Raw genomic sequence first — 10,642 nt, 5'->3', positions numbered from 1 at the left:
AATATGGCCATTTATGATGGATCACATGGACATTTAAAATGTAGTCAATGATTCATCACAAGATCGTACTAATGTATTATTAATCTTTAGACCTGAGATATCACGGTTGGATTCTGCATAAACGTATATGGTGTATAAACACGAGGCTAATCATTTCATGTGTTAATAAGCCGATTTGGCCATGTGTTGTTTATGTGTGAGGACAAGTGATGGTCAAGATGGGATCCGTTGACTTGGTATAGATTGATATCAAGTTCCTAGATAAATGTCTAGACATGTTGGAAAAGGGAAATCTCCGACCGGGGTATATAAAATGTTACCTGAAAGGTTGTTTCATGGTGACACGTTTCATATGTATTGATTGTCAATTTGATATAAAATTAAGATAAGGATTTTGACATACCATGAATCCATTCTTAATTGGGATTAGACAACGACAGGATTTGATTATACAACGTGTATGATTATAAAAGGGTTCGTTGGAGTATATCTTCATTATGACTTTAGGGTTATGGAGCATTGCTAGATGCCTACCATAATCGGTGGGAGTTTTGTTCATAAAGAGTTATGACAAAATATATCGAAATAGACTATGATATTAGGCCCACGGCTAGGCCACAATGAACCTAAGAGGTCACATATAAAAACTAAGGAGAATTGAGAAATAGCCAAAAAGAGTTGATTATCCAAGGTTGGCTAGCACCTATCAGTAATAAAGTTATTTATATTATTACCATTGAATTAGATTCAATGGAGAGTTATATTGGTTATTATGAATAATTTAAGAGTTAAATTGCTAATTGGAATTAAATGGAATTCCAATTCATAATTAATCATTTTCTTTATATTAAGTTTAATTTAACAATGGGTTGTAATTATAAACATATGAACAATTTAAAGGTTAAATTGCTATGTAAACAATTTAAGAGTTAAATTGTTAATTGTGATTAAATGTTAATCCAATGTTATTATTTAAAGAAGTTTAATAAATTCATAATAATTATGGAATTATTTACAACTCCAAAACAACTATGGAATTGTTTAAGGATTCCAAAACAATTATTGAATTGTTTACAAGGCTACATATATAGAGAAAATGATATACCAATTTTAAGATAGAGATCAAAATTTCTAAGAAGCCTAAATGTCTCTCTTGGCCTAATTCTTCTTTTACCTTTGTGTGGATACTCTTTTGTTTAATTTCTCTTGAAATTAAAAGTCTCCAAGGTTGCTAAGGACTTAAGGTAGCAAGTTATACCCATACTTGTTTTCAATTTGATTGAAATTTTTTGCAAAATAAGAATATACATGTTATAGTATCACATGCATCATTCTCCATGCATTCCATCTTTCAAAAAGAAACCTTACTAGAACAAGAGAATGGGAAGAACTTGCCAGAAAGAGCGTCGTACCGACGATGAAGCAGCGACAGAACAAGCAAAGACATTAGAGAGTTTTCGCAAGTTGAGTAAGTTTCTGACGAGTTCACCGGCTTTTATAGTGGTTTGCATTGGAGACAAAAGGGCAGGGTTTGATCGTACAATAAATCTTGACCCTCCATTCGTTAACCAATCTCAGTCCTTGGACGTGGCCACTCGTCAACCATCTATGAGGGGCAACAAATCGTCAGACTATTGTGATCATAACTATCGTTGCACGTCCCTCAACTCCATGCGTGGACAACTATAGTCGCCCACGCGTGACAAAACGTGACTACCGAAGGCTGTCGCATTTAATGCAACACAACCGCGTGGAATTTACATAATTGTCCTTACTATTCATATTCCAAGTTTGTCAGGTGTCACAAAAGAGAGAAGATCCAAGTGTAGAGTACGTCGACCGGGCATGAGTTCGACCTTTGAAGCTCAATCGAACCTACATCCGATGACCTATTGATGATGCCGAGCTTGATATCAAATCGAGCAATAGTCTTCGAAGCTCAAAATGAACATCGAATAATAAGGGGCAGATGTTGTGTGTGATTTTTCTATCAAGCTCGAAGTATCACGAGGTTATAGCCCAATCTAAAACCAGCTCGACTCCACCGATTGTCCGACCCAACATAAGCTCATCGAGCTATAGGTCGACCCAACACAAGCTAGTTGCAAATAATCCGTGCGATCGTTCAACTAATTCCCAGATAACTTCAGATCTTAGATATCTTGGAAGAGGTTAGATTGATAGCAATCTTTGCGCAATCACAACGTCCAATCGCGAGAATATCGGAGTTACATTTCAATTTAATTGTGATCCCTTTATTTTTGCTCTTTCCTTTGTACAAACTCTATATATAAAACCCCCTTAAACAATGAGAAAGGGGTTGGAAAATATTCCTAGAATTACTATTGTAAGCTCTCACAGCAAATACAAAGGACAGTGAACGCAAGCTCAAGAGTTCATCTCGCTGAATAACTTTAAAATCATTTTTGCCATTTACTTTACCACATTCATTGCTGGTTACCCGTAATCACGCATACACCAGCTTTGATCCGTCAAGGTCAATCGGATCACTCTAGTTGGTGCAGATTTCTGTATCAACAATATCATTTTCAATTTTTTCTTAAACTTAAAAACAAATAAAAATATATTGTATTTGAAGAATAAGATTTGGAAAATAAATAACTCTTCTCTTAAAAAGTGAGAGTAAGGTTAAACTAAAAAGAAAAAAAAATCTAAAAGATTTTTTTTTTTTGTCAGCAAACACTGTTTTTCTTTTATTTTTATTCATAAAATCTAGTTCATTGCATCTCTTGAAGTTGTAAAAGAAGTCTTGGTTAAGATACTACTCACACCAAGGTCTAGATGTTTTATGGTTTTAAATTTCTAGTTTTTAAAAATTAATTAAAAAAAGAGAGTAAACTCTCAAAATAAAAAATTCGGTGTATTAGTTTATAGAAATAATTTTGTTGAAGCATGCCAATAGCCCAAAGCAGAAACCAAAGTGTAAACCCTTTGTGACTAAACTCTAAGCAAACAGAACACAAGTTGTGTGGAGAACAGGAGGGAGACATGTCATTTACTTCCCCTCCACATACCCAAAAGTATGAATTATCTAATCAGAATTTTGTTTCCTATATCTTCTTCTTTCTTTATTAGCCCATACATTTATCTTCTTCAAAAACCATAGACACCATGTTAATAAATTTCTCATCTTCACCACCCACTTCATCTTCCTCTTGTTCTCTTTTCAAATTAGCCAATTCAAAGTCACCCATTTCAGAATTCCCACTTAAACCCAAAACCCATCTCTCAAACTCTCTATCTTCTTCCTTTTATTCATCATCAAACCTCAGTTTTCATAGCAAGAACCAGATTTTTAATGAAAGGAGTAGGTTCAATTATAAAAAAGGACTTGATTTTAGGCCATGTGCTGTTTCTGGATTTGATTTGGGGAGTTTTGAATCTGTTTTGGAAGCTGCTGGAGTTTTAACAGCAATCATTGTCGTTCATGAAAGTGGTCACTTTCTTGCTGCTTATCTTCAGGGAATCCATGTAAGTAAATTTGCAGTTGGGTTTGGTCCAATTTTAGCTAAATTTAATGCAAAGAATGTCGAGTATTCTATTAGAGCTTTTCCTCTAGGTGGGTTTGTTGGGTTTCCTGATAATGATCCAGAGAGTGGTATACCTGTTGATGATGAAAACTTGCTTAAGAATAGACCAATATTAGATAGAGTTATTGTGATATCAGCTGGTGTAGTTGCTAATATAATCTTTGCATATGTTATAATATTTATTCAAGTTGTATCAGTTGGTTTGCCTGTTCAAGAGTCCTTTCCTGGGGTGCTTGTGCCCGAGGTTCGAGCCTTTTCAGCTGCTTCCCGTGATGGATTGTTTCCTGGTGATGTAATCCTCTCTGTTAACGGAGTGGAATTCCCAAAAACTGGGCCTAATGCTGTTTCTGAGCTTGTTGGTGTTATTAAGAAAAGTCCAAAGAGAAATGTGTTGCTTAAAGTTGGGAGGGGAGAGCAGAAATATGAAATTGGGATCACCCCAGATGAAAATTTTGATGGAACTGGTAAAATTGGGGTTCAATTGTCACCAAATGTGAAGTTTTCAAAGGTTAGTCCCAAGAATCTGTCGGAGGCTTTTAGGTTTTCTGGGAAAGAATTTTGGGGTCTCACATCGAATGTCTTGGATAGCTTAAAACAGACATTTTTGAATTTCTCACAAACAGCTAGTAAGGTTTCGGGTCCTGTTGCAATTATTGCTGTTGGTGCAGAAGTTGCTAGGTCGAATATCGATGGGCTTTACCAGTTTGCAGCCGTGCTCAATATTAACCTTGCAGTGATAAACCTTCTTCCGTTACCTGCTTTGGATGGGGGTTCACTGGCCTTGATTCTTATAGAGGCTGCTAGAGGTGGGAGGAAGCTTCCTCTGGAACTAGAGCAACGAATTATGTCCTCAGGAATCATGCTTGTTATACTGCTTGGGTTATTCCTTATTGTCCGCGACACCCTTAACCTTGATTTTATCAAAGAATTGTTGTGATCGCTTCCTATGTCTTTGGAGTCCGTAGGCAATTTGGGTGAGACAGATTTCTGGGGAAGCTGGTCTTAGATTAGTCTGGTTGCCAGTGATATCTCATGAAGGGGACAGAGTGAGTTCATAGTAGATGATTGGTGTTGTTTATTGCTTCTGCCAAGATGCTATTTGGCAGGTACTCGTTGCTTCTTATCTCCTTTTTACTCCTTTCAACTTTATGTCTTCCTCATAGTATTGTAAACTATAGATTCTTTGATGACATTGGCATCACTAGAACGGTTTGTGCACTTCAATCCCATGTCCCATGATAATCACAAAGATCTCTGTAATCATAATATTAACTTGTAAGTGATCTCAAGTATTCATGGATGCCATGAGATAGAATTTAAAACATCTTTGCACATTGTTAACTTACAAAATATTTGAAATTATAGATATTAGTTCCTGGAGGCTGGATTATGATGGAAAACGTCTTGAATGTTTCGAACATGGAAACTATCATTTTCTCTATGCATCAAGTGACATCCTTTAGGAACTTTACTGAAGACTTTCGTGCAAATAATTATTTCCTAGTCCAAACTGTTTCTTATATGTAGTAATTTACTGTAAAATTAGATTTTGCTCTTTTATGATTGATGCTAGTGGATTTGCTAATGCTTACATAATGGCCTGTGATTCCTAATGCTGAAATAAAAATCTGTTTCATGTTTTTCTGATCTAAAACTCCTTTCCTTTAATCAAACCAATGTGTTCAAAGATGTTTTCACCCTTTCTAGAAACAGTAATTTAAATGTATTTGAAGTAAGAGCTGGTCACAAGGTGAAAGATTCTGGTCCGGTTCCATTCCATAGGTTGATAAATGATCTTAGGAGGTGTTTGATAGAAACATATCATTATTTGATCATTTACTCCAAAATACTCGTTTGTGTTATTTGATATTTGTACCAAAACCCATTTATCCGTTTGCTAAATATCACTCATGGAATGAACTTTAATATAATTGCACTGCATTAAACAATGATAAGTGAAAGCCAGTGAAATTCTATCACTCAAGTATATTTTGTTTTCTACTTAGAGTCTTAGACTAGTGTCAAGGTTAACCTATCCAGGTGGAGGGTCTCCCCCCTTTGTAAGCCCAGGACACTGCTCTATTTTGTTTTCTAAAATCTATAGGTGGAGAGACTCCCTCCTTCCCTTTATAAGCTAAAGACCTACCCAATGTGTTTTCAATGTGGGATTCAATGATTCATTACAATCTCCCTCACCCAATTATGTGATACCCTCGTCAGAGGTGAGGCCTCCTACCTAACCGTTCACCTCACTCTTGTGTAGACTCACAACACGTGAACACTCTTGCACGGAGACTTGACAGAACAACGAAAGACAAATTGGACCTGTTTTGATACTACTTGTTACGGGTTGAGAGTTTTACACCCAAAATGCTAACTTATCATGTGGAGGGATTCTTCACTTTATAAGCCAAAAACTTGTCCGATGCGCTTTCGATCGTTATACTAAGTTGGTCAGACAGAAAATGAAAGAAAATTTAATTTGATGAAAAGAATTTTTAGAAAATGGAATATAAAAAATACATTATTCATGTATAATTTTATATTTATCCACTAAAAGAATTAATAGGTTATAAAAGTTGGCGTAATAGTAATAGGTAATGGCGTAATGCTATTACGATAAGTATTTATTTCAAGTGATATTTTGTTAAAACAAAGTAATTCTCAAAATTAATTTTGAGGCAGAAAATATACAATTGTTTTGATATTATAATAATCTATAACTTCAACTTTATTTGACGCTGAAAAAGGAGAGTGCTAAATTACATGGTGAATGTCAATCCTTACAAATACTACAGAAAAAAAGAAATTCCGAAAGTTTGGAGAGAACAATAATATTGGTTTAAAATTTTTGCTAAATATAATAGAGAAACCAAAATGTCTTGAGAGAATTGGGCCAAAACTGCCCCAAGTCCTATTAAGCTAACGAGGTCCAAGGCTAAAAAATAATTAACAAAACTACATATAAATTAAACAAATTACTTGATGAAAACACAATGAAAATATTTGTAGGTCTTCTGTGAGAATAACAATATGAGAAACAAAGCCATTCCCTTATATTTAAGTTTTACACTATTGTTAAAAAGTGGCTTATGTTCAATATTTTTTTCTCAACCTACAAAAGTAACAAAAATGTATAATTAATGTGGTCAAACTTTTGCCAATATAAAAGGGAATATTTTGATGGTTTTCATGTCATTTAAATTGATTTAATGTTATTAATAAAGTTAATAATAAAACAAAATATGTACCAGACGACAAACAACAAAAACGACAAAAATACATTAGAAATTTGGTATGCATATTAAGAATTTTTTTTTTTTTTTTTAAAATTACAATTCATAAATCAATGCCTATTAATGGTTAATTCATATCAAAACAACTTTTTTTTTGAATTAATCATTTTTTGATAAAAAAGAAAACATGTATAATTAATTGCAACAGTAACCGACGAAATTTGAAGAATAAAAAGGAATTTGATTTTTCTGAATTTGACAATTGGCAAAACAATACTTGTGAACATAAAAATACCGACAATTCACACAATTGCAATAAACTTTTTATATTTTGCGAATAAAAAAAGCACAATACACATCGTTTAAAAAACTTCATACATTTTGAAATTATGACCATAGTTAAGGCAGATATAATTTAACTATAGGAATATTAAAATTAATTTCTTATAGATTCTAAATATAAGTAATAAAAAAAGAAAAGAAAAGAGTATAGTAGTGTTATTAAGGTAAACTTGCCTTTGAGCAGTAAGCAAAGGATAAACAATTCAACAACTAAAAACGAAAAAACAAAGAACAACCTAATTTAGGAAGGACATAATAGTAAATAGTCGAATTTATAAAGTAACCAAAATAGTTATGTGGAAAAAAGAAAAGAAAAATAGAAATTTACTAAAGATAGAGAGAGTTAAATAAAACAAGTGTAAATATCAAGGGTGGATATAGAGAACGCGTAGAAAGCCTGTAAGGACGTAGCACTTAGCATGCAAAACGGGAGCGAATTTGAAGCTCACACCTCTAACTTAAATATTCACCACCCTATTGCCCTATCAGCTACCCGTGGGCTCTCACACTTCACGCCCCACTCTTTTTTTTCTTCTCTCTCTCTGCATCTTCCCTCTTTCTCTCTCTAAATCTCCACATTCACTTTTCCTTTCCGTATTATTTAACACAAGAGAGAAGAGTTTCTCTATCTCTCTCCTCTCTTAAAAATTTTTATTTTTTCTAATTCTCTCACCTTGGGAGAGGAGAGACTTTCAATCAAAATTCAAACATACAAACAAAACTCAATTATACCCAGTAGCTTACAATAACTTATTAAACAAAAAGTGCATCCAAACAATATAACCATTACGTAATAACACCATTGACACAGCTTTTTATTTTATTTCTTCTCTTTTTAAGCCCAAACAAAAACTTATTCCCATACTAAAACTAACCAGTATTGACTGTTTATTATATTTAAAAGCTGGCCGACATGGTGAGCAGCGGCGGAGCAGCAAGCGACGGCGAAGTAACTGGGTCAAAAAGATGCAGTCAGAACTTGAAGAAGGGTCCATGGACGGCGGCGGAGGATGCAATCTTGATGGAGTACGTGAAGAAGCATGGTGAAGGGAACTGGAACGCTGTGCAGAAGAATTCAGGTTTGATGAGATGTGGTAAGAGTTGTAGGCTTCGATGGGCTAACCATTTGAGGCCTAATCTCAAGAAAGGCTCTTTTACTCCTGAAGAGGAGAGGATCATCATCGAACTTCACGCTAAACTCGGCAACAAATGGGCTCGCATGGCCGCACAGGTACCCTTAATTACCCACATAATAAATGCATATATATAAACTATATAGATCATTTCTCTAAGATTGTGGTTTTGATTTTTCTTTTTTCTTTTTATGTGATCAATTTGATTTGTTCAAGTAGTTTTGAGAAGTCTCTTGTTTTTCCTCTTCTTCGTTGATTGTTTGACTGGTTTTGTTATGTGATTGTGATAGTTATTTTCGGAGACAATTTGATTTTTGAAATATAATTTCGATATATGCATATATATAAAATTTTCATTTGCTTTGGTCTATCTATCTTATTCTTATCTGAATTTCCATTTCAATTTCGTATCTATCTCTCTCCCTGACTTGTCTTTATATCCTTGTTCTTATTCCTTAATCACCAAGCTATCTCATTTGATAATTCATCTCTCTACAGCTACCTGGAAGAACTGACAATGAAATCAAGAACTACTGGAACACCAGAATGAAGAGACGCCAAAGAGCCGGCCTACCTATCTACCCACAAGAAATCCAAGAAAAAGCCGCAGCGTTTCACCACCACCACCACAGGAGATCCCACAACAATTCATCCGCTTTACTGTCTTCACTCCTCACATCACAAAACCCCACTTACAATCCCTCTCTCTCCTTGTTCGATACCTTCAATTTCCCAACCGCTGCAAACCACCCTCTTCAAAATCAACCAACTTCATTTTACTCCAATCCTAATCACCAATTCAAGATTTTTTGTGACAACAACAATGGCACTAATGGTTTTTCTATCCCTTTATCCCCTAATTCTTCATTTGTACCATCAGCAACAACTCTCTTCAATCAAAACCTCCAATCTCAGGCTCTTCCAGTACCATCTTTTAAATTCAATAGTGGAAATAATTTTGAGCGTGATTTGAGTTTTAGTTCGATGATAATGGGAGCGGGAGGTTCTGTTGACCCAATTAATCATTTTGTTTCTGGGATGGACAATGAGCTCCCTTCAAGCCAAATACCACCACAGGCACAACCAAGGACTTCAGCTTCAACAGGGTCAACGGCTGGTGTTTGTACGATGAAAACTAATGCTGACCATAAAATAATTCCCCCCAAAACGACTGGAGGCAATAGTGGCCTGTTAGATGCTCTAGTGCAAGAGTCACAAAAGCTATCTCGCAATGAAATATTCAAAGGTGAAAATTTGTCGGTTGTAGGTGATAAAGGGAAAGGCGTGGTGGGTGTGCCTTGTGAAGAGGAGGAAGGCAATGAAGGTGTTGATTCAGTGATGAGGAATAGCGGCGAGGCTAATGCTGATACACTGTGGGATGATTTGAGCTCTTCTCAGTCATCAATTGGTGAGTTCAATTATTTTTGCTCATTCCATCTCTATTCGCATGCACTTGGTAGAATCAATTACACGTAGTCCTAGCTTGGACTTTTACATTATAGCTTGCCTTTAAATTTTAATATTATTCCCAATGTGCACCCAGTTTTATTCTCACGTACGACAATAAGCGCCGATAAGACTAAAGCCAAACAATTATTTTAACTTGTATTTTAAAAAGGATTCACATAAATCAAACAGGATAAAAGATATTTTTCAAGTTTAAGATTTGAAACTCCATAAAATTAGTCTACATGCTTGTCACTTTTACTTCATGTATATATTTTCTTTAATGTTTGTACACTATTCTTTAACCAATTGACAGTGGGTTAGAAGGTATAATTTAGATTTTTCAACTGTACTTTTATGTATGTTCATGATACGGTAAGAAAACACATGAATATGGTTTGGTTAACACAGGAATGAAAGCCGGTGAGGAACCATTAGAGGAGATGAATTCCATGGACGATGATCTCATGACCCTGCTCAACAACTTCCCCTTATCAATGCCCCTTCCTGAGTGGTACCCCGGAAACAGCGAAATTTCGAACGGATCATCAACCACCATGACAGGTGGCAGCAATGTAGACACTAACCATCAGCAAAATGCTGCAACTACCATTGCTCCACCCTCAGTTGCCTCCCCGGACCTCCAGTGGTCTCTGGGTTCCTGCGGCTGGAACAACATGCCCAGCATTTGCTAAGCTAAGCATATATCATATCCTTGCAGAGACCAGGAGTAGCTAGAATCAGCAGTGTGTTCTAATCGTTTAATTACTTTTTTTTTTTTTCTAAAGTTTAATTTTACTAAGCAGTCAATTCCATTTAGGTTTAATTGTGTGATCGCGTCTTCTGTTGAACTATAATGTTTACTTGTATGTAGCTTTATATATTGGCGGCCCCGACTAGATGACTAATTTTATGATCATGTATATACCGATCG

The 10,642-nt window shown here is 35.2% G+C and overlaps 2 protein-coding genes across 2 annotated transcripts; both read left to right on the top strand.

Annotated features, from left to right (window-relative positions):
• Positions 1–2,950: 2,950 nt before the first annotated feature.
• Positions 2,951–5,151, top strand: LOC116119134 (probable membrane metalloprotease ARASP2, chloroplastic). The gene has a single exon (XM_031405080.1). It carries the CDS (start codon positions 3,133–3,135, stop codon positions 4,486–4,488), a length of 1,356 nt encoding a protein of 451 aa, XP_031260940.1. The 5' UTR covers positions 2,951–3,132; the 3' UTR covers positions 4,489–5,151.
• A 2,891-nt stretch (positions 5,152–8,042) lies between these two features.
• Positions 8,043–10,403, top strand: LOC116119128 (transcription factor MYB101-like). Its single transcript, XM_031405076.1, has 3 exons — positions 8,043–8,360; positions 8,761–9,670; positions 10,120–10,403. Exons 1-3 carry the CDS (start codon positions 8,043–8,045, stop codon positions 10,401–10,403), a joined length of 1,512 nt encoding a protein of 503 aa, XP_031260936.1.
• The last annotated feature ends 239 nt before the right edge of the window (positions 10,404–10,642 follow it).

The sequence above is a fragment of the Pistacia vera genome, unplaced genomic scaffold, assembly GCF_008641045.1.
Source record: "Pistacia vera cultivar Batoury unplaced genomic scaffold, PisVer_v2 Contig873, whole genome shotgun sequence".
Lineage (NCBI taxonomy): Eukaryota > Viridiplantae > Streptophyta > Magnoliopsida > Sapindales > Anacardiaceae > Pistacia > Pistacia vera.
The sequence above is the reverse complement of the archived record's forward strand: the minus strand, read 5'-3'. Positions and strand labels throughout refer to the sequence as shown.

Bases quoted from the DNA above. Each gene is read 5' to 3' on its own strand.
- LOC116119134 (XM_031405080.1), top strand. From the start codon at position 3,133: ATGTTAATAAATTTCTCATCTTCACCACCCACTTCATCTTCCTCTTGT.
- LOC116119128 (XM_031405076.1), top strand. From the start codon at position 8,043: ATGGTGAGCAGCGGCGGAGCAGCAAGCGACGGCGAAGTAACTGGGTCA. The intron at 8,361-8,760 runs GTACCCTTAATT...ATCTCTCTACAG, and splicing joins GGGCTCGCATGGCCGCACAG to CTACCTGGAAGAACTGACAA. The intron at 9,671-10,119 runs GTGAGTTCAATT...TGGTTAACACAG, and splicing joins CTCTTCTCAGTCATCAATTG to GAATGAAAGCCGGTGAGGAA.